Genomic DNA, 27995 nt, shown 5'->3' with positions numbered 1-27995 from the left:
TCAACTTGAAATGTTCACTCCATTTCTCTTTCTACAGATGCGGGCCGAGCTGAGTACTGTTTCCAGCACCTATTTCTAATTACCAAATGACTTCATTAGTTGGAAGATTTCCTGGGGCTGTAAAAGATCCTTCTCACCAAAGTAGATAGGAGCTGGTTTATTATAACCAACCAGATTTGCAGAGTGGAAATTACAGTGGGTATGGTTTTACAGGACAAAGGAAGAAAGTATGAGCACATTTAACAAATACTACAGTGTGTTCTTCATTCTAGCACAACTGAGACTCAAAATGAATCCACACAAGTGCTGAACATGGATGAATGCAACCATCAATTGTTAATAGTTCCAGCCCTTTACTGATTAAGTGTGCGGCCTTTAGAAGCCTCTGTTTGCCAGAATTCAACATTGCTTTAAAATACCTGACAGGACAGTGGGTGAAGGGTTAGGGTTGGAGTTTGAACTTCGAGTGCTAGACAGAAATGGAAGTCAGCCTAGAAATTGCTTCAAAGCGCGCGCGCACACACACACAGACACAGACACACATGCAGTACTAGAGGAACTCAGCAGGTCAGGCAGCATCTATGGAAGGAAATAAACAGTCGATGTTTTGTGCCAAAGCCCACATCCTCAGAATCTATTGTGTTTATGATTCCTTCAGCTACTTATTTTTCAAGTGTATCGTAGTCAAGTTCAACTGGCTTTAACTTGTTTCTTTTTAACTGAAAGAAAAACCCAATTCCAGTTGGACAAAATTTTATTTCTTTCCTCATGATGTGATACACAGTGATGAGATTTGAAAAGACTTGAGTTTGAGGGATGAGCATATTAACCTCAGTACCACAATTATTAACATAGCCAATACATTGAAAACCAAACTTTTTATAATGAAACCATAACAATGAAACACCCTTTATTATGAAGCGTGCTATATAATGAAATCTTATAATAAAATTTATTTTTGAGTGAAATTTGTTTCATGACAAAACTCCCCTTGATAATTAAACTCCCAAATAGTGAAGTGTTTCAAAAAACCCTTGTGGAATTTGTTAATTATTTAATTCTTCAAATAATGAACACTTCTCACAATGATATTACTATTTCCGTGCTTGTATAAAGGGGGTTCCACTGTATATCAATTATATGAGCAGGAACAGTTTAAACAATATTAATATAACATATAATTCTTTTGATCAGATGGCAGCCAATGCTTACATTATACAAACATGAAATGTTTTTTCTTCACCCCACATCACGTCTGGTTTTTAAATATTCCCAAACACCCTGAATGTAATATGTGGTACAGTTCTGTACTTCTTTGTCACTATTCGAAGTGCCAGGTAGGACAGGAAGGACTCAGGACGGGAAGGAACCGAGCCCGGGATGGAATTCTCATGTGGAATCGGGCTAGGTTGGGATGAGTCTTATGGACTTCAACACAACAGTGGCCAAAGGTTTCTACAGGTAAGTCACTGCAACCAGAGGAGAACGGTCAGTCCCCCTCGACTCGGAGGAAGGCTGAAGTTCGAAAGCTTCTGGAGTTAGAAGCTGCTCAAGGACAGTTTGAACTTAAGTCAAAAGTAACCATGGGAAATAATAGCCTTTGTTTATGTTTGGCATGCCATAACAAACTAGCAGTTGGTGCAACTGGGATCAATAAGGCTCTTAATAGTTTAAAGAGGAGACTTTATTTCAAAGCATGACTTTAGATGAGATCAGGAAAATTGTCTTCCATGATAAAATGCAGCTGTTCAAATATGGCCACATTGATTTTATACTCAAGACCAGGACTTCCCAATCTTGTTTATGGCATGGACGAATACCATTAGGCAATAGGTCCATGGACACCAGGTTGGGAACCCCTGCTCAAGACTGACCCAGTTAGACTACAAAACATCAGTAATTGGAGGCTGATAACTATCAATTCAATTTTACTCTGGCTGGTTACACAGACTTTACCTGGAAGACTGGCCAATGTAGTGGCCGTGCAATGCTACTGATTCCGAGATTTTGTACCTTTACATACCTGTGCATATCTCAAATAACTCAACCTCCATGTTGAGTGGCTGACAGAGGGATACTTTAGTAGAAATCCTGATTATCATTATGAGAAATAATTTATAACAGGAGAATAGGAATGACATTGCCACTACTTTTACTTTTACAAGACTATATTTTTGACATCCACCCCAGCCCTGATCTATAAACTTATTAAGAAGTCACTACACGGGTGCAGATGGACCAGTTATTGGCCTCATTGCCTACTTATGTTTTAATCTGATCACCACGACTGAAGATTACGAAGTGAAACAGAGGCTACCACTGGAAAGAAGAGTCATCGGGGGCATTTTAATATTTTTATTAAATACGAAGAGTTTGCTTTTTAACCAGGAAGAGGGATGCATAAGCTATCCCATCTGAGCTTTCAATGATGATGTGGCTTCTTGTGAGTGATTGTCACAATGGTATAACTAAAAATCTTAAAATGTTGCTTCAACATGGGTCTTGTGTGATAAATCTGTGTGATGCTGAGGAATAAAATCTTTACTTTTAATACCGTCAAGAAATGAACAATCAATAGTATTGAGATGGATGTTATTGCCTCTGGCCTCTGTGTGTGGCAGCTCTGCAAAAAATGCACAATTCAGTTACACACCCCAGCCTTTGCCCTTTTCCAATTCAAGCCCTCCACATGAACATACTTTGGAAATTCTAATAGAATCTTCTACCACTGGATCCAGGTAACAATTAATTTTACTTCTTTACTTTTGCAAATAATTTTCTCATGTTATCCCTGGTTACGAACCTACTCCCTAGATACAGTCAGCCCTCCTTATCCGTGGGCTCCACATGCGCGGATTCAACCAACCGCGGATCGAGAAAACCCGGAAGTTCTCTCTCCAGCACTTGTTGTTTGAGCATGTACAGACATTTTTTTGTCATTATTCCCTAAACAATACAGTATAACAACTATTTACATAGAATTTACTTTGTATTAGGTATTATAAGTAAGTCAGAACAGGTACATCTGGTATTATTTAGTGTCAGTCAAACGTTTGTCTTAGTATATAGTATATACTTTACCTTTCTACGCATATAAACACTTAAGAAATGTATGTACTTTAATAATTAGATCACTGCATTACTTAGTAATAATTGTAGCTTTCATCGGGGCAGGGCCTTTCACATGCTCCATTATTCTCACTTTATCTTTTAAAATTGTTCCGATCGTTGACCGACTGTAGCCTAACGCTTTTCCAATGACTGATGGCATTTTACCTCTTTCTGATCGCTTTATTATTTCCACTTTATTTTCAACTGAGATTGTTTTCCGTCAATGGAACAGAAACACTGCGGGCGGCGGGTCCCGAGCTCCACCAGGTCCTAAAGTCCACTGCACTCAGACAGGTTAAATAAGGGACTTGAGCATCTGCGTTTTTTGGTATCCGCAGGGGGTCCCGGAACCAATCCCCCGCGGATAAGGAGGGCCGACTGTATACCTCACACCTCACTGACATACAACCTTGGAATACAATCCCTGTCCTTAATCTTCTCTGTAATAAGAATAATCCCAGCTACTCGAGTCTCTCCAAATGCATGTACCATCTTGGTAAACCTCATGTACATTTTGTAAGCACTTTGGGCTAAGTTTGGACTTTGTGAACTTGGGCATCAGATTGGTTGGAGGCAGTGAACATTGTAAAGCTGGGACTTTGGGGTTCAATCTCCAGGCATGCAATTCTGACCACCAGATCTTCTCACTTAAATTGGGAAGCCTGCTGGTACAGGTTCCTGCCAGTACTGAGCAGATTACAGACCATCTATGACAAACAGCTTCCATTTTTACTTTATGTCCATCAGTGAATTCTGTGCACAAGTTGCAACATACACAAAAATCACTCACTATAGTAACCACACCTCCATAGTACTGTGCTGAATGACATCAAAAGCACGTGAGACTAATAAGAAATAAACAGTTACTAAAAGAGGAAAGAAGCTCAGCTGTTTGTAGGAACGAACGTATATAGAAAAGTTGGACTTTTGAATTTAATATAATGCAAGCTTGTTTATATGTAGGGGTGTCCATAATTCGAGCATTCATAGATGAGGAAGGCCTGTAAATGTTCCCACTTGGGCCTCTATCTTGCCCTTCTATCCCTCAACCTTCTTCCTATAACCCTCAACCCACGAACTCTCCTGCACAGTTTCCCTTTCTCATTTACTCCTGTCACTCCCCTCCCACACCAAATACAATTTCTTACTGACCCCACACTCTCCTTTCCCCCTCTCTACTTACACACCCCCAAAGCTCATCATTCTTTTCAACCTGCCATCTTACAGAACTGAACTTTCTACCTACATCTTCACTGATCCAACAGTTACCACTCAGAAAATTCACCACTTCCTACCTCTGCCTCACAGTTCCAATAACCCAATTTCAACCCCAGACACTTGTATGGTGTTTGTACACTTTCCTCAACTGTATGGGTTCCCCTCTATGTTCTGGTTACCCCCCATACCTCAACAATAGTACAACTGGTAGGTTAACTAGTCTCTACCTGTGTATTTAAATCCTTTTGCAATAACAGTCAAAATACCAAACATACGGCCAATCACCACCACAAATGCACTGCAACTTTCAGCAGTTTATATACAAGGACACCAAGGTTGTTCTAAGCACCTTTCCTGCCTCTCCATCATTTTTGGTGAAAATCAATTCCCCTCACACGTTTTATATTAACTTCCATCTGTCACTTCCATGCCCATTCACTTAAATTGTCTCTGGCTCCCTGAAGCCTCTCTTGTATTGTTAGCAAACTTGTACCCAAAACGCTTATCCAATCGTTGGGATAGACTATGAAAAGCAAATTCCTCACCATTGCAGTGTCCCTACACAAAAATGATCCCATTATTGCTGCTGTTTTCTGTCCGTTAACCCATCCTCAGCCTGTCTCAGTCCAAGTCCAATACTAGGAACTATCATTGTCCAATAACCTCTTGTGTGGCACCTTCTTAAAGGCCCACTGGAGTTCCAACTACATCATATCAACTAGAGGTTGCAATTCCCTACTTCAAGGGATGTGACCAGTGCTGAACTAGGTCGCAGAAATCACCTCCAATCATCTTTCTCTGAGCAAAAGAACTTCTTTTAAAATAAAAGCACTCCCTAGGTCACGCAAGGGTTCCAAGACTGTTCCTTAACCCAGTTTCTGTACATCAAAATCTGTTGGGATGAGATCGGAAAAGCTGCACTAGTAGGTTAATTAGCTACAGATTAATACAAGTATACCACTTATACCACATAGAAGTGGTATGTTGGTAGTTATGGTAATTTAGTACAGATTTGTTCTACAGGCTGAGGATTGGCTAATGACCATGGAATAGCTGGACCACATAATGCCACACTGGAGAGTTTCAACCTCTTTATTGCCCTTTATCTACTCTGCTGCCTATAGCTTAAAACCTCAAAAGATTTGTCAAACTTGATTTCCCCTTCATAAATCTACTGAATGTTAATTCTGTCCATCCCTATCGTTACACAGCAAGGAGATGTACAGCACAGAATTAGGCCTTTCGGCCCACCACATTCACACTGATCCTTTTGCTCATTTATACCAATCCCGTTTGTCCGAGCAAGGCTAGTATCCCTCCATGCCCTGCCTATTTAAGACCCATGGATATACTGGTCGTATCTGACTCAACCAACTTCTCTTTCAGCCACTCTTTCAGATCCCCTTCAGAGCTCCACCTTCTCACCTATACCCTCTTGTTTTTCCAGAGTAATTTCTATATGCCCTTACTCATGTCAAGTTAAACGATCTATAATCATTTTCTCTCTCCCTCCTTAAGCATTGACGGTTTCATCTGCTACTTCCGGAATCTTTGGAATTTTGGAAGGTAACAACTGATACCCCCACTATCACTACTACCACCTTTTTTCAAAGCCTAGGGTGCATGTCACCAGTCCCATTCATTTCTCCTATCGTAATACTTTACTGTGAACTCACTCACATTAGACCTGTTGTTCTCTACTTTTTCTGGTATGTCTGAAAATAGATAAAATATTTTATCAACTTCTCTGCTAGTATACATTTCCCTGTCTGTAATAACAACATAATATGCTTTCACTTTGTCTGTACTTCCCACAACATATGAGGCTATTCAGCCTATTGAGCCTACAGCATTCACATTAATCCCACTAATTTCTTCAACCTCACACTGGAAGTTATTTATAATGGATGTTTCACCTCTCGATCAATCAGCACTTCTTTGGGATGAGGGAGGAAAGTGGAGTACAATGGAAAAATTCATGTGGTCACAAGGGGAACATTTAAAATCCACACAGGCAACACCAAGTGCCAAAACTGAACCCAGGTGTACACTAATACTGGATTAGATCATGGAAGGATCAGAAACCGAATGCCAAAATTGAAAGACAGGTGACTTCAGTAGACCAAGAGAAGATCCAGACATGGTACAGCAGAACCAGAGACTGTTAAGTAAAACTGTAAGTGAAAAATGGGAAATATTTACGACATTACTTAGTTACAGACTAGGAGAACTACCTTAAGAGGGACCTAGTCCAACGTTACTTGGATTTCAAGGAATGTAAAGAATATCATGAATTGAAAAAAAAACTGTCAGAGTGAATTCAGGCCAAATGTGAGGAACTGCACGGAGAACAGAAAAATAGACCCAACAAAGACAAAAGGGTTGGCAGTCTACCTGTGGTTAGCAGGCAGCAAGAAGTGGGTGCAACCTATTGGGAGGAATCCACATCTAGAGGGTCAGGACAGGGTAGAGGTGTGAGCAAGTGTTTCAGTGGTTACTAGGATGGAAAATGCTGTTAAAATGTCGACGGAAGTGAAATAATGGAGGGAATGAGTGGTTTGAAAATACGTGATGGAAAGGCGTGCTTGAGACCAGGTTGCTGTGGAAACAGGTGCTAAAGACAGAAAAATGAGCTTCTATAATGTTCCAGTATTCCCAGGGGTGGTTTGGGATTGGAAAGTAACATACCTACACTCCCATGCAAGGAAAGTTACAAGGACATTTCAATTACTCTCTGATAATTTATACTTGTTCTAGAAGCAATAGGGTAAAGATAAACAGGCACTTTGTGGGGTTTAGTAAAGAAAAGCCAGCACAAATGTGAAGAAGATCACGTTTAGTTGACGTAATTGAATTTATTGATAATGGAAGGAAGTCTGATTGAGGAAATTCTCTTAAAAATCCATGTTAGCAAAAAACCACTTAGAGGGCATGTTCATGAAATTGAGGAAGTCACAACAGGACAATCGCTGCCAGTTTGGGGATGCTCAATAGAGGTATGGGAAGCCACACCAGCGGCATCATTCGCTGTGGTGGGGGAATAAAATGGGCAAACTATCAGTAGATGGAGATGCGGAAAAGTAGGAGGCGAGGTATTTTGGTGGGATGGATGGGAAGAGCCTTAATGGAACAGTTCTGGGGCACGTGGGGAAAATTGAATAAAAGGTCACTGAGATAATGGAAGCTTCCGATAAAATAGACAGGGAAAAAAAAGTTCACAGTACCAGATTGTGTAGGGACTAGTTGACAGCGGTTTATAGTTTTAGACAGGAAATGCAATAAAATGCCAAAAATATTTTTTTCTCTATTCCAATCAATAAATCCCAGAACTGTCTGACAACAAGAGAGGTGGAGCAAAGAAGCAAATGATTTCAAAAGGATGCTTCCAGTAATAGGAGAGTCTAGGACAAGATAGCACAGCCTCAGAACAGAAAGCTATCCTTTCAGACAGATGAGGAGGAAATTATTTAGCCAGAGGGTGCTGAATCTGTGGAAGTCATTGCCACAGACACCATGGAGGCCAAGTCATTGGGTGTATTTAAAGCAGAGTTTGACTGGTTCTTAATTAGTAAGGGCATCATAGGACAGTAGGAGAAGGAAAATATATCGGCCATGATGGAATGGCAGAGCAGACTCGATGGCTGAATGGCCTAATTCTGCTCCTGTGTTTTTGGTCTTATGGTATGAGGGAAATGCACTTTCAAATCTTCAGAAAGAACAAGAGAACAGACATGACTACACTGCTCAGCAGAGAACCAGCATTGATTTAATGACCATATCCTCTGAAATAATGAAATGTCATGAATTTCAACCAAAACGGTGCATTACATGACTTAATTTCATTGAAAACTGTTCCAAAACAGGATGTTCATGAAATCTGTATGCACTGGAAACGTGCAGCTGATTCATGCAGGACTCAGCACACACTGTGCATATTCAAGCCAAGACTGGAGAGGAGCTCCATCATTTTCAAATCATTTAAAGTGGAGGTTAATAGGTTCTTGATTAGTCAGGGTGTCAAAGGTTATGGGGAGCAGGCAGGAGAATGGGGTTGAGAGGAATAATAAATCAGCCATGATGGAGTTGTGGAGCAGAATCGATGGGCTGTATGGCCTAATTTTGCTCCTACATCATATGATCTTGTATCTTATCACAACACCCCACCCAACAGCAATCATCACCCCAACCCACCCTTGTAATTTTCAGATCCTCCAGCTTCCACCAACTCGGAATTCTCCTAACCCAAAATGTTTCTTCACAACCACTAATTACAGCCTCTGACTACTTTTTATCCCCCTTAAGACTAATCCCGCACCTACAACCAGAGAGCCACTGTTACCACTGACTGCAAGCCTTCTCTCAACTTCCAATCCTGACCCCTGCATAGCTTTGACTGACTCTCCAACTGACTACTTCAATTGGTTATAAATCTTCCTTATGATCCCCCAATCTCTTCCCTCAGCTCTGTAATGTACTGTGTGAGTGTTCGTAGGTCAAAGTGCGCATGACGTCAGGACATAGGTAAGAAAAATGGAAGTCTGTTGAATAAATGTGGTTGTTCAATCTACAGCGGTGGCCAAGTCACATCAATGGTGTCAGAAGAAATGGCGGAAAAAAAAGGAAGAGAAGACACATAAAAGATGTCACAGTCAAGTTGAAGCCTACGAGGTAATCTTGCTGAGAACTGGAAAATATGGATCCAGAAGTTTGAGCTGTTTTACACCGTTAGCAGTGTAGCTGAAAAGACGGAGAAAGTGCAATGTGCTATGTTTCTGCATGTGGCGGGGGCAGAGGCAATAAAGGTTTGCAACATGTTTGTCTTCCAAGATGATGAGCAAGATAAAATTGAAGTGTTGAAGAAAAAGTTTCAAGATTACTGCGAACCGAGAAAAAACCTACCGTACATCCGACACGTTTTTCACGAGGGCTCAAGGACCAACAGGGACCGTAGAAACCTATGTAACAGATTTGAAGAACAAGGCAAAAGACTCAGAGTTCGGACAACTGCATGATTCTTTAATACGTGACAGGATTGTATACGGCATACAAGATGATCATGTGAGAGGCAGGCTATTGAGAGAGGAGGATCTCACATTAGAAAAGGTGATTGATGTTTGCCGTGCCAGCGAGATCACGTCAAGTCAGGTTAAAGTGCTCAATGAAGAGAACGAAGCGCACAAAATAAAAACTGTGAAAACTGACAAGAGTAGGACAAAGCCAGCGCCACAGGATAATCAAAAGGAAGTTAACTGCAACAGATGTGGTTATAAACATGGATACAGAAAATGTCCAGCCTTTGGTCAGACATGCAAGTTATTGCAGAAAAAAAAATCACTTTGCAAAGATGTGCAAATCGCAGGAGCACGCAAGGAAAATGCATGCTGTGGAACAGAGTGAGGGCAACAGTGACATGTTCATTGGCACAGTTGAAGTGGAACAGGAGGTACGCATCAAGAATATTGACAATGCAGAGATGGAGGACGAAGATGATTGGACTCGAGATCTGCTGATAAACAGGAGGAATGTGACATTTAAGCTTGTCACTGGGGCAAAATGCAATGTAATGTCAGCAGAAACATTCAACTCACTGGACATCAGAGAAAGACTGAGAAAATCCACCTGCAAGCTTGTTGCATATTTTGGCCACAAGATGGCGCCATTGGGAAAGAAAACACTCACCTGTGTGTACAAAGGACAAAAACGCAAGATAGAGTTTGAGATAGGACAGCAACATGTCCTAGCAATACTGGGCAAAGCAACATGCACAAAGCTAGGCCTGGTGAGGCCAATCTATGGTGCTGAAAAAGAAAATGACATTCTCAAAGACTTTGCTGACTTGTTTTCTGGATCAGTATGTTTACCAGGGAAACACCATATCCAGATTGATCCAATTGATCCACCAATCGTGCATGCTCCGAGAAAGATTCCAGTAGCTCTCAGGGATCGAGCAGTGGAGGAGCTACACAGAATGGAACAGATGGGATTCATAACGAGACAAATAGAACCGACCGACTGGGTGAATAGTATGGTGACAGTGGTCACAGAGAAAAAGATTAGGATTTGCATGGATCCACAAGATCCCAACCAAGCCATCAAAAGAGAGCACTATCCGCGGCTCACGGTTGAAGAGGTTGTCTCCCGCATGCCTAATGCAAAATACTTTTCAGTATTAGACACAAATCAAGGTTTCTGGCAGATCAAGCTGGATGAAGGAAGTTCCAAATTATGCACTTTCAACACGCCCATAGGGAGATATCGTTTCCTGCGTCTACCCTTTGGGATTTCTTCTGCATCAGAGGTATTCCGGAGGTCCGTGGCACAAATGATTGAAGGCCTGGACAGGGTGGTCAACATCATTGATGATTTGCTGATATGGGGTGACACCATTGAGGAGCATGATCAGAGACTGAGGAAGCTCCTGGAGAGAGCACATGAGTACAACCTAAAACTGAACAAAAGTAAATGTAGGATCAGAACTACAGAGATCAAATACATAGGTCACGTACTCAGCGCTAATGGGCTAAAACAGATAATGAAAAGGTCAGGGCTGTGGTACAGCTACCACCACCCGAAGACAAGCAAGGACTTTTGAGGTTCATGGGCATGATACAGTATCTTGCCAAGTTCATTCCCAACTTACCGGAGGTCAGCGCTCCACTTCGAAAGCTACTAGAGAGCAACACTGAATGGCATTGGGAAGACGAACAAAAGAAAAGTTTTGACACATTGAAGCAGTTGGTTACCAATGCACCAGCACTCAAGTTCTATGATGTCAATAAACCGGTGACAATGTCTGTGGATGCCAGTTCGGAAGGAATAGGAGCTGTTATACTGCAGGATGGGAGGCCTGTGGCGTATGGATCACGAGCACTCACAGACTGTCAACGCCGATATACTCAAATCGAGAAGGAATTACTTGCCATAGTTTATGGGTGTGAGAAGTTCCACCAGTATGTATATGGCAAAGAAATCCAGGTTGAGAGTGATCACAAACCACTTGAGAGCATCTTCAAAAAGCCACTTCACCAAGCTCCTATGAGGCTGCAAAGGATGCTTCTCAGGCTACAGAGGTACACTCACAGTCACCTATACACCAGGAAAAGAACTGTACATCGCTGATGCTTTGAGCCGTGCTTACCTCAAAGTGCAAAAGGAAGAGTTGCTAGGAAGAGAGCTGGAGGTCAACTGGGTTACACCTCAGCTACCTATTTCTGAGGAGAAGTTGAACATGTTCAGGAAAGCGACTGCAGATGATCCTGAAATGCAAATGCTAAGAGACATTACAATGAATGGACGGCCAACAGAAAGAAAAGATGTTCCAAAGGAAATGCAGAAATACTGGACATTTAAAGAGGAAATCAGCTATGCATCAGGACTAATGTTCAAAGCGGCAAAACTCATTGTACCAAACCGAATGAGACAGGAAATGCTCAACAGAATTCATGAGTCACACCTGGGGATAGTGAAATGTAAAGAAAGAGCAAGGGACATTCTCTATTGGCCAGGCATGTCAACTCAGATAGAGGACATTTGTCTCAGTGTGCTGTTTGTAATGAAAATAAAAACAGCAATCCAAGAGAGCCTTTGCTTCCCCACCCACTACCAGGAAGACCATGGGAGAAGATTGGCACAGATCTCTTTCACTACAATGGTGCAGAATATCTGCTTTGTGTGGATTACTATTCAAAATATCCAGAGATCACCAAGTTAAGTGACACGTCCAGTCAAGGTGTCATTACCACAATGAAGTCGACATTCGCAAGACATGGTATTCCAGATATTGTCGTTAGTGACAATGGTCCACAATATGCCAGTGGTGAGTTCAGAGGGTTTTCAGAAAGCTGGGAATTTCAACATGTTACTTCCAGTTCTGGGCACACTCAGTCTAATGGACAAGCAGAGAGAACTGTACAAACTGTCAAGAACATGCTCAAGAAGGCACAAAGCAGCAACAGTGACCCGTACATTGCTCTGCTTGAATACCGCAACACACTGATTGAGGGTGTGGGGTTTCTCTCCTGCGCAGCTGTTGATGGGACATCGTCTGAAGTCCAAGCTGCCAACATCCACAACTCTACTGACTCCTGAAGGTAATGCTCAAGTACATGACAAGCTAAAGTACAAACAAATAAAGCAAAAGAGCTACTATGACAGACGTACAAGACAGTTACCAGATCTGCATATAGGTGAATATGTCAGAATACAGAGAGGAGACACTTGGCAACCAGCTGTGGTTGTGAACAGGCATCAGCAACCACGATCCTTCATAGTTCGCACGCCGGATGGAAGAGTCTACAGGAGGAACAGGAAGCATCTGCTGAAGACCGGTGAGAGGGTGTTTCCACGTACAGATACACAGGACATTTCCACAGATACAGACATGGAAACAAACGACACCAAGAGTGATGCAGACCGCAAAGACACAGAGGTCACTCGAGAGACTGACACTGATGAAGGACAAGCACAGTCACAATCGTATCGCACATGGTCTGGGAGGCAAGTCAAACTTCCAGCTAGATACAGAGACTAGATCTACCTACAGTCTCACACAATTTGAGGCAAAGTCACACGTGTTATAAGTTCTAAGGTGCAAAATAAAAGGTTTATTAGTCTATGTTAGTAAAAGAAAATACACTGCTGTTAGTATTGTAAGATACAATGTAGAATACAGTATAGGAAGTTAAGATTTTTTTTAGTTTATGTCATGGCTGTTACAATGTAAGAAAGGCATACCTAGAGGCATTGTTTTGGTAACTCACAGTGTTGTAAAAAATATCTTGAGAAGGGGGATGTAATGTATTGTGTGAGTATTCGTAGGTCAGAGTGCGTATGACGTCAGGACGTAGGTAAGAAAAATGGAAGTCTGTTGAATAAACATGGTTGTTCAATCTACAGCGATCTCCGAGTCACACCAATACTACAAGCTCCAGGTTCTCTTCCTACGGGACATAACAGGGATGGGATAAGCATCACACTACAAGTGCCACTAATTATAATTCATGCAAATTGCTCAGTCATAATTGTATTTGACAGCACCTATTTATAAACACAATCGCAATTACATAGTTCCATCATTTTCCAATCAAGAGCAGGGAGGACTATCCATCAGCAGCCAGCAGACAGCATTATTGGGGATAAATCAACCTCTTCTAAATCCCTTCTGATTATTCTTTCAGCCAGAGTGTTGGGCTTCCCTTAAGTTGAGGTAATAAAGTTTGTTAAATAATGTTACATATTACCAAATAAAGGAAAGTATGACTGGATTTACTTATACAGGGATCCGTTAGCTAATCTTTTCAGCCAGAAGCTGAGAGTTCGGAGGTTTTATTCTGCTCAGATTGTACAAAAAGGCAGCCAGCTTATAACAACTCTTCAAATTCATTTCAAAACTAACAAATTCACCACATACCTCCATTTTGGTACTACTAAAAAGTTTATCCGAGGCAGGGCATTAAAATTAAAGGCTTTACAATATGGTCAGCACCCATTATTATTATTTTAAGGATTGAGCACATTAGCACAACCGTCTATATCTGAACTCACCGATTACTTCATGTGACTGACAGTAAGGTTGGCCAATAATATAGAAGTGCAGAGAACCAAAGGAAACTACCTTAAAGAGTAACGAAAGGAAGGAAAGTTGTATCGTCTGGTAGGTGAGACTAGAACTAGGGGACATAGCTTCAAGATTCGGGGGAATACATTTAGGACAGAGATGAGGAGGAACCGCTTTTCCCAGAAGGTGGTGGATCTGTGGAATTCTCTGCCCGATGAAGCAGTGAAGGCTGCCTCAGTAAATATATTTAAGACAAGGTTGGATAGATTTTTGCATAGTACGGGAATCTAGGGTCATGGGGAAAAGGCAGGTAGGTGGAGATGAGTCCGGTGGAGATGGCCTACTCCTGCTCCTATTTCTTATGTTCTTATAATATTATCTGGAACTTATTCACACAGTAAAGGTCAAATAAACGTAAAGTATGACCTTTTGAAATTTACCCAAGATATCTTTAAAGGTAAAACAATTGAATAAAGCAAATTACTGTATTAAATTAATTGCATATTCTCTATTTCCCAGCCTGAAACCTGCCTCTTGGACCAACCATTTGCTCATTTGTCCTAATATCTCCTATTTTGACACTACCAGTGTTTTTGCCTGATTATATTCTTGTGCTCGACAATCTTTTAAAGTTATAATCAAATTACAAGCGGAGGTGTAGCAGGGACGGCCACATCTCTTTTACTTCCATGTATCTTTGAGTAGATAACCAGTAGCAGGAAATGTGACAATGACAAACAGCATTCTCTGCCAGCACTCTGTCAATTAAACAGCCTAAAAGGGAATTTGGAATAGAAGTTCTGTGCTCATTTAAATATCACCTTTTAATAAAAGTACCAACACAGAGGTACTTGGAACTGAAAAAGCAACTTTTCCTCTTGCAGTTTGTATTTCTTAATCTGCGTTATAAAGACTTAACACCTGAATTAAGACTAATATGTTCAAAGTGAGAAAAGTTGATATATTCAATCCTTCAAAAAGGTGTTTAGTAGGAAATAAAATTTGCGCTTAAAAGGGTTGAGTGAGGCTGTGTGTAGTGTGAGTGTGTAGTGAGTGAGTGAGTGAGTGAGTGTGTGTGTGTGTGTGTGTGTGTGTGTGTGTGTGTGTGTGTGTGTGTGTGTGTGTGTGTGTCTGTGTGTGTGTGTGTGTCTGTGTGTGTGTGTGTGTGTGTGTGTGTGAGTGTGTGCATTGGTACAATAAGGCTGGGGTTCAAATCTCCAGGAAGGTTTGTCAGTTGTTCACCATAACGTGAGAGGCTCAGTCTCAGTTCAGATGAAGCACCAGATCTGAAGGGAGGAGAATGCCTGCACACAATCACAGCCTACACTGTCACTTCAAACGCCTGCTTCAAATATAATTAACGTGGTGTCTTAATTCTGCTGATTCTAAAGTCTGACTGAAATGATCTTGATTCAACAACAAGAAACAACGTGCATAGGGACATGGAGACATCATTCTGAACTGTCAATTCTCTAGCAAAGCAGCAGAGGGCACTCTGATGACATGAAATTAAAGTATATCATCCAGCAAGGCAGAGCTAGCCTTCAATGTCAGACTTACACTGGCTAGTAGGAAACAATTCCTCTGTTGGATAACATCTTGATAAACAGAAATAAGACTAATTATCATCTATCTGTCAGTGAAATCGGGAAGTATTTCTTCATCAAAAGGAAAGAGGACCTTTAAAACAGCCAAAATCTATTATCAACAATATTTTGTTAGCAGATTATCAAGAAATATGGGCCGAATGCAGTTAAATGAGATAAGGCACGGTCAAATGGTAATCTAACTGGGCAGTAAAAATGGAACAGACTCAGCTATTCCTGAAAACTGTGCAAATATTTATTTTCCCAGTAATTCCCTACATCTTTTCCAGTAAGATAGTGACATCTGCAACCTCTTGGGGTCCAACCTGAGGCACTTTTCTTTTGTAAAATGTGTTTTTTTACGATCCAGAGACAAAATTGGGTACTGTGGGGCTACTTGTTCAGTGAGCTGCTCGTTGATCAGAGTAGCTGGACTAGTGTCAGCAGCGGAGCTGATGGAAGTGTAGAAGGGGTTGGCTGAGAGGTCGAAGGACTGGTGTGTCGGAGCAGCCGGTTTGGGTTTGAAGGAGCTGACCTGGCTGCAAACCGTGTTGCTGCCTGCTAACTGGAAGCATCAGAGTTGGTGCAATATAAGCGTGGGAGATTGTCTCGGACATTCCACTCGCCATCGTAAGACTCTGTTGGACATTGATAATGTAAGTTGCTGCAGGTCTGTTATCCTTGTCTGATGGAGGGACAGTCAACATGGGAGCTGTGTAGACTCGGTTGTAGTGAGAACTAGGCCTCAAGCCTCAGGCTTGCCTGCTGCTGCAGGCCAGGTGGAAGACATGGAAGCGCTGCAGCATGGTTGAGCTCAACTGGGGCCCGGCCTCTCTCATCAGTGCTGCCCTCTGTGTTCGAGCAGTGGAATGACAGGCTGGACTGCACACATCTGTACACTGCCGGGAGACTGTACCATCAATTGATGTACATCATTGTTCAGGGTCTTAGACTATATATATTTCTTTTCAAGCAAATATCCCTTCTCTGCTCAATATTTTTAATTATGTTACTTGCTATTTTTGAACGCTCGCTTGCTATTTTGAACGTTTTGCACCTTGGCCCCAGAGGAACACTGTCTCGTTCAGCTGTATCTATGTATAGTGTGAATGACAATTAAACTTGATTTGATTTAATCATCCTCAAATCTTAAGATCAATACAGAAGTTTAAATATGAATATTTAAAGCTGTGACTAAAATTGACAGAATGTAATCTCTGATTGCACCACAAGAAGCCGTGATGGAATACATTCACAATTGGTGTACTACAAATATTTAACTCCAGGTTAGAAGCCACTGCATGCAATGTTTAGTGTGTGTGGGGTGGGGGGGGGAGAAAAAGTTCCAAACTTTGTAATGGCACACGAAAAGAAAGATAATCCAACAGAACCAATAATATCCAGAATACGTTCCTTATTACATGGTAATGCTCTTGGTATGCCCGTCGGTGCAATCAAAGGGAGAGAAGAGTAAAGAGAAACATTACCAAGCTGACATAATTCTTTAATGTAAACAGCATACCAGATTTCAAGAAAAATCGCATTGTTTTATTTCTTACTATTCCATTCTACTTTGGCGCTGATCAAACAAAACAGAGCTGCCGCAATTTGAGACACAATTCACTACCCCAGTTGTATCAATCATCACTAGTCTGAAAGCTGAAGTGAAAGAGTCACCATTGACTGTACCAAACATTTTTGGCTGCATGAAAACAGATCCCAGTCAATCATCATTGGGGCAATTCCGGTCGGTGTTGCTACATAAACCAGAGGCAGTAAAATATGCAAACCACTACATCCCCCCCCCCCCCCTCCCCTACACCCCAAGTCTACTAGCCCCTTGTGGTCTGTGCAATGATCATTCCATAATTTGTCTATGATTATTTCTCTCTGCCCATGGATTGGAGTCGACAGTGCTGACAAATGTACCACGTCTTAGGAGACAGCAGTACCAAGATCCAATGCATCACCACCCGTTCTCCCAGGTTCACCTACTTCTGAAATCCAACTGCAATTCCATAAAACTGTCAGGTCAGGCATTTCAACTTCACTTCGCAAAAAGCCAACAGCCCAATGGCAGCTGTCTACCTTGGGGGATTCCTATCACTGAGTCAGAAACCCAAATACCGGTGTGCATTTGGAAAGGGCTCCTCTTTCCTAAGATCAACCTCAAGCCGTGGGCTTGTATGCTGTCTATGATCAGACACGCTGGTTAAATATACTGCTCCCGGGGAACGTCGGGGCAACTAGCCACGACACCATGGGGGTTGCAATTCCAATTAACACTTTTGATGTGCTCATATTAAATTTTTGTATGCACACGTCAGGTAACCCAAGAACTTCCACAGTCAGTCTTCCAACCCTCCTATGGTTCCACCAAATCTCAGCTTTGAGAGTAACTTAGACCTCAAAAGCTGGGAGTGTTGGTCTGAGAGAGAGAGCAGTGACGTTAGCTCACTTATAATTCCAGTGAATTTGGAGCATTTTACATTCCGAGTGTTTTGAGATGTATGCTTTAGACAGTCCAGTCCCTGGAAGCATGGAAGAGTGCAGAGATTATTACTGTCCAGTAGACCATAAGTTCTGTGCCTCTTCTGAAGTCTTGCTATTCAAATGCCCGGTTCCTCAATCAACTAAAGACTGCGCACAAGGATTGAAGGTGATCCTGAATTTCCACCTTCATGGTGAGCTATGAGAAGTGGTCTATGTTCTCTGAGGTCTTTACTGCCAGAGAGCAGGGTGGTGCAGCCAAGGGGAAGTGATCACAGTATTCCTACGCAGAACACTCGACTCTCAAAACAAACACATTTTTCTAAACTCTGGGATGGGAAGTGATTAGCAGAGGAAAAGATTCAAAAATGTTCTCAATGTTCCCCTGAAGAAATCCAACAACTCCTGGGAATCTCTGATCCATGACTGCTCGAAGCGGAGAGGGAGCATTGAGGGTGGTGCTGAGAACCTCAAGGCATTGAGTGAATGCAGAGATCCTAAATAAGGAATACACCACCTCACAAACTACCTATCTTCCAGTCCCATTGACTACCTCCTTGCTGTGCCATCTGTAGAAGTCTGCAGTTCCTAAACTGGCTTCATCAAACACCTCAACATCCAAGTGGGAGTAAGCTAATCTGGAACCAGTGGGAATACCTCAGAAGATGGCCCACTATGAGCGACATTTTTAGAGGATCCATTCTGGCTGAACACTTGTGCTCCAAGTGAAGATCTGACAGTGGTGGAGGATTTGCTACCCATTTTTTCTTCCCTTGGCACTGGTAGACACCACTCCAAGGTCAATGAAGTTGGGAGATGCTAGAATCCAATTTTGTCAAACATTCCTCAAATTTGACATGAGAGGGACATCTGTAGCTGTGTCCTGTGATATCTCCATTTGCTTCACCAGGAATTCCAGGAGGTTACAATTGGGATTTCACCTGTTCTGTGAAACAAGAGAGGCTATAAAGACACATAGCAACATCTGCGGCGTTTCCACAAGTTTATCCGTGGGTCTGGCACTATTGTCTTACTGAATTGAGGTGAGGGGTAACATTGGGCTCTCACCAACGTAGGAACCATGTGGGTTGCGCGATGTATCCTCGGAGTGTCTTTACTTCCACAAAGCTTGTGCTTCAGCGATCAGCTGCACTAGTGACTGTGGAATGTAGGAATTTGTCTCTGGTTCTCTAAATCAGTGAGCACGAAATGGTTTCCTCAGCGGCGTCCATTTTGGGGCCTGTTGCATTCCAGTATAAAAGCATCTTATGAGTGGGCCACCACTTGAACCATGAGGACCTGAATTCAAACGATCCAGGGCAATTAGTTCATTAGCAGTTACAAACTAAATAAGTATTCAAAAAAGCTCAGCTAATCTCAGGGAGAAGAACACGATGGAGTAATCTTCCCCATTACTGTCCTTCCCTCACATTGATCTGCTGACTATAGTACAGAAGAGAAATCAGGATTACATCCTGGTTAAGAATTCCACCTAACTTTCCATCCTGCTGTAACAGGAGAGGAATATTAGGAGGGATCCATTATTTATTTGTCATTCTCCCAATCGAGTGTAAGCGGATAGTGAAAGTCACAAGAATTAAGAATGGTGCGTTTACATCGAAGGGTGTGTTTGGGAGTACAGAGTATGCTGACACTACGTGATCTAAAAAGCACTTGGAGAAGAGGCAAGGCGATCCGTGCACGTGACGTCATTCTGCAATGGCGCCTCTGGCTTTTGAGCGACCCTAACGTGAGGGCGAAGACAGACCCGTGGATGACTGTCGACCACGCAGGCCCACTGCACTTCACCACTGGCTGAGAGACAGTCGCCAACACAATCAAGTCCTCCAGTCATTGCAAAAACTCAAACACAAACCAAGTCAGTAACGGCATTTAGAAATGTTGTCCTTAAAACAATACAAAAATGTGTCAATCTCCCAATAATGGTCCCAGGTAATCCCCCATCCAACTAATTATAATATATACCAAATACTTCACTTACCCGTAATCTGTTACCAAAATAAACACTCGGAATACTGAAGTACTCATCAGTATGGAGTACTTTGAGGGTCTTAGTTGTAGTCATCATTAACGCCCTTTCTTCTGCATCTTCCCACCTCAGCATGCCTGCAGCAAAGGTTTTATCCCTGCCATAAACTTAGAAGCCAATTAATAAAAAATAATAGATCTTACACTATATATTATAAAGAACAGTTAATGCAGGTGGATATTTCAATCTCAAGATTATACTGATGCTCATAAAACATGTAAACTTTGTTCTCCTGATTTATGATTTCAGAACCTCCCAAATGGAACTAATGTCACCCACCAATGATCATACTTGTAAGTTTGAACTGATGGGAACTCTTGTGGATGTTAAGTACCCAGGGACATTATTGTTGATGACACTTAACTTTCATTGGTTTCTTGTATCCCTCATTCGACTCAAATCTTTCCAGATTAAGCAATGGTTTGTCAAAAAATAAAAGTGCTTGATATGCCCTTTCACCGTCTGAAGGTTGCTCCAACGTGCCTATCGAAGTCTGACGGGCTTGGGGATCTCCACAGTCTGGTGCTTCGCTGTTTCCTGCGAGTTTTCTGCATTGTCTGCTTTGCCAACAATGCCAGGGCTTGTCGCATTTTTTCGAGCAGCTTGTGGGCTCGTCGGGCCTTTCCGCGGAACCAGTGGGCTGGTCTGTCCCTTCCGTTGGATCAGTGGGCTGGACTGACCCTTCCTCTGGGTCTGTGGGCTGGACTGACCCTTCCTCTGGGTCTGAGGGCTGGACTGGGCTGACTGAGCCCTCCTGGTCATCGACGGACTTTTGGATCCCTTGGGTTTATGTGGCTGGAGGCTATCGATGTTCTTCAATGACTTCAACCCCAGCACCTCGCAAAAGCGGTTACAGTGATGGGTGTCGGGAAATTCGTCAATAACAGAGGAAGAGCAATTTCCTGTCAGTCCCTGATACCTGCAGAAAGAAATCCAATTATACTCTCAGCATTGCACGCAGGGCAAGACAGGGAAAAGAGGTTTTAGAGAAGAAATTATTTGAAATGCCAGACACAAGACAGACTGCAGATGCTAGAAATCTGGAGCAACACACACATCAGGGAAATGAACAGTCGACGTTTTGGGCAGAGATCCTTCATCAGGATTGGAACGAAAGAGGGCAGAAGAACCAGAATAACAGGGTGGGGGCAGGGGAGGAGTACAAGCTGGCAGGTGAGAGATGAATCCTGGTGAGAAGGGAAGATAAGTGGGTGGGGAAGGGGGAAATTGGGTAGTACGGGAGAAGTTGGAAGGTGATAGGCAGAAGAGGAAAAGGGCTGAAGAAGATGGAATCTGATAGTAGGGGAAAATGGGCCATGGAATAAAGGGAAAGAGGTGGAGAACCAGAGGGAGATAGGATGTTTCCAGCTTCCAAAAGCAAGGAGCATAAAGAAGATAACGGCTAATAACTCCAACAGGAATTCCGGGGGAACATACGTATGCAACATGCTACCATAAAGAGTAGTTGAAGTCAATAGTACAGATGCATTAAAGAGGATAAATATATGTGGGAAAATGACCAAAGGTTATGCTAATCAAAGGTTAATGAGGGGCAAAGGGAATTCATGTGGAACATTAATTCTAGCAGGGAGCAGCTGGACAGAATGGCTGGATTGTGTGCATCCTGCTACTCTCTGGCCCAAGTTCACCATCCTGCACTGGGTCTGTGGCCCTGAAGGTCACAACTCTTTAATTACACACCCGAGTACTTTTCAGATGTGAGGAGGCTTTCTTTCCTCACTATGTCTCCAGCAGAAAGTTCCAGGCCCCCGTCACCCCCGTGGACTTTACTTTCCCCATCTCCCCTCTGATCTTCCTGCCAACGACTCAGGAGTGCATGTGAAATGCCTTTGTACATCTCCCTCTGCCTCTCCAATACAATCACACCTTTCCTCTGCAGCTGAGGTCTAATTCATTCTGTATCTTACTCTAATATGAAATCCTTGCTCTTCTATGCTCTGCCTCAGCTGATAAAGAAAAGCACTCCATATGCCTTTTTAACCATCAATCCGACCCACCTTACTCCCTTTAGGGATTCCTGTATATGCACTTCAAGGTCCCTCTTTTTTTCCAATTTACCAAAACATCTTTTTCTTTGTTGCATCCAGTGCCTGCCTTCCTCACACTTTATAAATTATATTTGCCACTTGTCTGACCAGACCATCTCTAACCTCCTGCATTCTAAAACTTTCCTCTTCAATGGTTAGTTTTGGTGACCTTTTCGGACTTCTTCATTATTTACTTCTATGTATTAATACAATGAGATAAAGAGCAGAATAGGCTCTTCTGCCCAGCAACCCCCGATTTCACCCTAGCCTAATCGTAGAACAATTTACAATGACCAACTAACCTACCACCCGGTACATCTTTGGACTGTGAGAGGAAACCCACGCGGTCACGGGGAGAACGTACAAACTCCTTACAGGCAGCAGCGGGAGTTGAACCCAGGTCGCTGGTACCGTAAAGCATTGTGTTAACCACTACGCCACTGTTAGCTTTTACATGTGAATTTGTTAAGAGCAAGGGACCAAGTACTGAGCTAGTGGAACCCACTGCTAACAGTCTTCAAATCAGCAAAATGCTTAGTAACCATTAACCACTGCCTTCTGCCGCTAAAACAGTTCTGGGTCCCTTTTGTCATTCTTCCAAGGGCTTTGAGTTTTTTTTTAACCAAGCTACAATGACGAACTGACTAAAATCAATGTATTATCACATCAAATGTAGCCCCTCAACAATCCTCTCTGTTACCTCCTCAAAGAATCCAAGTTGCTAGTCAGATATGATAGCTCCTTAATTAATCCATGTTGACTATTCCTGAATCAGCTATGTTTTTCTAAATGAAAATTTACATTTATAATTAATTCTGATTATTTTCTCACTGCAGAAATTAATCCTTTGTAATTATATGGTTTATTCCCAAACTAACTTTTTAAGCAAAAGTACATTAGCTGTAGTCCACTCCTCAAACACTACTCCTTTACCTAGAGAGAGCTGGAAAACTATAGGCAGTCTTCACATTCATGCTTCTAATAACAACACAAGATTTACTAGTCTACTTATAGTGAGGCAAACAAGCCACACTACACTCTGATCATTTGTCTGTTTTATGTGTTAATAAAATCCATACTAACTATAATTTGTTTCCATTTTAAATGCTTTGAAAACTCAAGGCATACGTGGCAACGTGTTTTAATCCATCTGCCTTCAGTTCCAAAACCTGTCAAGTGTGGAACTGTCTCTCTAAACATCTCCACCCTCAGTATAAATTTTCCTCACCCAAACTAATATCGATGTGGTTCAGTGATAAATTTCACTCAAAGCACCATACAGTGGTTTCCGGTAAATTAGACCATCGACTAATCAGGGCAGCCGCTTATTTTGGACAATCTTAAAGAATGAAACCTAATCAAGAAAACAGCTGGCATTCACTTTGCTTATTTGGGACACTATGTCACTTAAACGGGACAGGAGACTGCTGTCAAACTGTTTCGAACTAGTGTTAGTCATGTGCAAAGCTTTTAGACACTACACCATGCTTAGAGCGAACAGTTTTTAAATAGTGTCAGCTGTGCGTGTTTATATTATGTACAAACAAGAGAAAATCTGCAGTTGCTGGAAACCCAAAGCAACACACACAAAATGCTGGAGGAACTCAGCAGTCCAGGCAGCATCTAGGGAAAGGGCCTAAACCTTTCGTATTATGTTATCCATCTGGGCAGACGGACGCTGTTTCAAAAGCAGTGATCCATGATAATTCTATTTATTTCAATTTCAGACCTGTGCCAAGATGCCACAAGAAGATATGACGGTAACCAAAAAAGACTACCCTACTGGACCAAATTAAAAGCCATCCGCCTAACACCACTCATAATCGGCTGGCAGGGATAACTGGAGTGCTGAGATCTACAGCTACAGGCTTGATACATCGGCAATTATCACCAACTTGAGCTAGCGACCACACAGGATGGCAGGAAGATTGCAACTCTGCTTCATGCAGGAAGGCAATAGGTATCTGCACTGATTTTGTTCATTTACAGTCAATCAAAAGAAAACAGCAGCATACACTGGATGAATTCTTCTGTTGATAAATATTAAGAACTGGTACCTAGTTTTACAGTATTATACTAGTACTGGTAGTGTTCTAATTTGTTCTGTATTTGACTTAAATACATAATTTGTTACTCAGTTAAATAGTAGTTTGCCTTTTTTTATATACCTTTTAACAATTTCCATGAAACTCTGGCTAATTGGGGCAGCTGCTTATTTGGGCCAAAATGATGTGTCCCAATTAACCAGAAACTACAGTATCCGTTGCAAGGCATCTTTGGTGCCATAGATGGCTTACCAGTTCTACTCTCAAAATTCAAATTCCATCAACTTTATAATCAGAAGTGTTTGCAATGGAAGCAAATTATAATGAATATGCAAATTAATATAATTATAAGTGGAAGAATGCACGCATAAAGTGAAAATTGGGCTGAACCAGATTAAACTTCTGGAAAAGAAGCCTTCTGTGGCGTTTGTCTGTGCTGGACGAATTATAACCTGGACTTACCCTTTGGAATTAGTTGCAATCTGCACACCTGTAATCTTCAGTCCCACTCCTGTGTGGAAAAGCAAACAGGTGGAAGAGTTTAATGAGCAAATAATAATAGTTTAATGCTATCAAAATGACTTGGGTCTCACTAGAGGCACGATGGGCCCTCGGACAGGACTGCTGCCTAGTGATGTGGCCTCACTCCAGATCTCCAGCGCTCTCCATGTGGAATTAACAGTCTCCCTGTGAAGATATTTTCCATCCTTCAGCTGCTCCAGTTTCCTGCCACCCCCAAAGACCTGCAGTTTTGAACATTAACTGGAGAATAGAATGGGACTGGCGTATGACTAATGTCAATGGGGATTTAATGGATGGCAGGGTCTCAATGGGCCAAAGGGCACGTTGCCATAACATGCAACTCCTTGGCTCTGAGCAGAAGGAATACCCAGCCCAGGGAAGCCCAGTCCCTAACTCTGTGCTTCCCAACCACCATTTTACCTTCACAGTGATGAATCTTTACAAACATCAGAGCAGAGCAACCTGTGAAGAATCCTGTCCCTTAAAGTTTCCAGGACAAACATTTAGGAATTAGTCAGGGTGTCACACAGTAACACAGCACAGGGCAGATACATTTATCTCAATGACAACTAGACCCTCGTACACTCATCCTACTCCAGCCCATTTTATTCTCTCCCCCATCTTTGCCTATATACAGTGGCAATTTAGTGACCCTTTGCCCAACCAAGTGCAGAACTTCACCTAGCTCAATGTTACTGCTTTTCCTCGAGCTCTAAGAAGGGTGTACTTTATTAAGTAGATTTTCCAGCTGGTGGGATGACTTGGACCACTGAGGAATGGGCCAGCAATTGATGTTAAATCTAACAGTGAATCTCACCAGGAATCACATGGGCAGAGGAACCAGCTTCTCCTACCCACTGCAAGAAGCTTCAACTGCCAGCCACCTCAGACAAGGTAATACTGCTACTTTATCACCAGGGAAAGCCTCCAGGAAAGATCAAGCACACAAGAACGTACGCAGCACCGTGTACGAGAGCTCCAAAATACATTGATACCCAGCGTCCACAAAACTGAGGCACGCCCACAGCTCTGCACCTACGCAGCAAGGTAACCTGCCACAGCTTTTCTCTCCTGGTAACAGTCACTCGGCCCCCTCTATTTTATCTGGTGATTTATCATCATCTTCTTTGAAAAGGGAAGGTCACTGGTGAGTCTTGTGTCGCAGTAATGTACAGTTCAGGCTGCATGATTGATTACTGTGTGCTTTGAAGGACTGCAGCCTGTTGCTATCTTAATGTCCAGATATACAAGACCATAAGACATTGGAGCAGATACAGGTCCATTGAGTCTGCCCCACCATTTGATCTACAGGCATCCGTTAGTCTCGTGAGACCATGGATTTACGCCTTGGAAGGTTTCCAGGGCGCAGGCCTGGGCAGGGTTGTATGGGAGACTGACAGATGCCCAAGTTGCCTTCCCCTCTCCATGCTACCAATGTTGCGAAGGGCACTAGGACCCCAAGCAGCTTGGCACTGGTGAAGTCGCAGAGCAATGTGTTGTTAAGTGCCTTGCCCAAGGATACAAACACGCTGCCTCAGCTGAGGCTCGAACCAGTGACCTTCAGATTACTAGTCCGGTGCCTTATCCACTAGGCCACGCGCCAACACTACCATTTGATCATGGCTGATATATTACTCCCTCTCAACCTCATTCTCCTACATTCGCCCATAACCTTTGACACCATAATTAATTAAGAACCCATTAACCCCTCATTAAATATACCTAATGGCTTGGCCACAGCTGTCCATAGTAATGAATTCTATAGATCCAACACCCTCTGGCTAAAAAAATTTCTCCTCATCTCAGTTCTAAAGGGATGGCCTTTTATTCCGAGGCTGTGCCCTTTGGTCCAAGACTCTCCCACTACTGGAACCATTCCTGTCACATCCACTTTATTCAACCCTATCAATATATGGTAGATGCATTAACAATGGGGCTTGACTCACGTTGGTACATGGTACAAATTCCCAGCCGTAAGCATCTCCCTTTCTGGCTCTGTTTCACAGCCACTGTTCTACCTTTATAAAGTAACTACGGAGGGGCAAAAATGGAGTATAACACCCTCTGAGGAATTGCATCTCTGAAGGTACCTTCTTCGTTACAGAGCTAGTCTTTCTCAAGTCTACAGAGGTACTTCATGCAAAATCCCCTCGGTTCTACAAGGTGTAACCATTATCCTACCTTGCAAGTCAGTCACTAGCAAGTTGCTGTTTGTCCATTGGTAAACCCAGTGTTGAAAGGTGTGACACTTCTGTTCAATTTCAGAGGCAGTCTCATCTACCACGTTCTTGCTCTTGTCTTCCATAGTGTACTTCATGAACTGTCCAACCAAGTCCCTCTCAATGGTTGCATAAGGTATGTTGTTGGCAGGCCGATAGAGCAAGTGCAATGGAATTACCCTAGGAGCACAAATCCAGGTGAGGCATAAAGAACCATCTTCTGAAAAGATCAGACTATAGTAATGAGGGGATATGAGATATGAGGCAAAACACTTACTCTGGCACTGAACCAAAGCCATCGACTGCCCGAGTTTCAGCTGCAAATATTTTACTGTATTCTCTTGCTGTATTTTGAAGTTTACATTCCTGTAAATTAAAAAAAGATGCTTTAGAATAAATTCAAATATTATCATAATGCCCTACATTGAGAACCCCAGGAACATTGCCATTATTATTGGAATGACAACCAGAACTACTGGCATTACCCTCACCCAAGCACCCTCAATCAGTAACACTCTTTCTCCTTCAGCAATCCCTTAAGATCAAGGGTGAATGGCTTTCTCTGTAGGTCTATAGGTTCTCCGATGGCTAAAGGGATTGATACGAGAACTGCAAACTCTTCTGTGGACGGGGCAGGAGGTGGTGGGTGGGAGCTTACCAGGTGGATGGACCATTTACGGGGAACATTCCTTCCTCAACTTGCGCAAAGCCTCTACACGCTCCCCTAATACAAAACCACAAGCTTTCCCTCTTCTCCGTTGGTCCTGGAGCCAGTGGAGGGACTGCAGCTCATCAAGGCAACTTTGATTATATCCTTCAGTCTGTTCCATTATCTGCCAGGTAATCTTTTCCCACGAAAGATCTCAGATAAAGGCTCTGGTTCAGGAGTTTGGTATCAAAGTCTAACAGCATACTTGCACCAAGACAGCTCAGATACTCTGAGGAAGGTCACAAGATCCTAGAACAACTTCCAAAAGGAGGAAGGCAAGACCCTACAGTAATCGAGTTACTTTCCACTCTGCATTAATTTGAGTCACTAGGGTGAGGGGCACTCCTCAGGAAGTCGCTGATGGAAGTAGTGATCCCCTCAAATAGTAACTACCACACTGAGGCAAAAGTATCACTATCACATCCTCCCAACACTTAAATA

The 27995-nt window shown here is 42.5% G+C and overlaps 1 protein-coding gene and 1 long non-coding RNA gene across 3 annotated transcripts in view; both read right to left on the bottom strand.

Annotated features, from left to right (window-relative positions):
- Positions 1-736: 736 nt before the first annotated feature.
- Positions 737-12084, bottom strand: LOC140714151 (uncharacterized). The gene is made up of 2 exons (XR_012095837.1): positions 5389-12084; positions 737-5265 (listed from the first exon to the last, which is right to left on the bottom strand). It is a non-coding gene; the product is annotated as an uncharacterized lncRNA (long non-coding RNA).
- Positions 12085-12505: 421 nt separating this feature from the next.
- Positions 12506-27995, bottom strand: part of alpk3a (alpha-kinase 3a) — a 95362-nt gene continuing 79872 nt past the window's right edge. For both annotated transcript variants that reach the window (XM_073024984.1, XM_073024985.1), the window contains exons 11-14: positions 27123-27211; positions 26808-27025; positions 24567-24615; positions 12506-20930 (exon numbers count right to left, since the gene is read on the bottom strand). In XM_073024984.1, the coding sequence (XP_072881085.1) occupies positions 20495-20930; positions 24567-24615; positions 26808-27025; positions 27123-27211 (792 nt within the window). In that variant the 3' untranslated portion in view covers positions 12506-20494. The remainder of the gene's footprint in view (positions 20931-24566; positions 24616-26807; positions 27026-27122; positions 27212-27995) is intronic.

Source organism: Hemitrygon akajei, chromosome 21 (assembly GCF_048418815.1).
Source record: "Hemitrygon akajei chromosome 21, sHemAka1.3, whole genome shotgun sequence".
In the NCBI taxonomy this organism is placed as follows: Eukaryota; Metazoa; Chordata; class Chondrichthyes; order Myliobatiformes; family Dasyatidae; genus Hemitrygon; species Hemitrygon akajei.
This window is presented reverse-complemented; position numbering and strand designations above follow the sequence as displayed.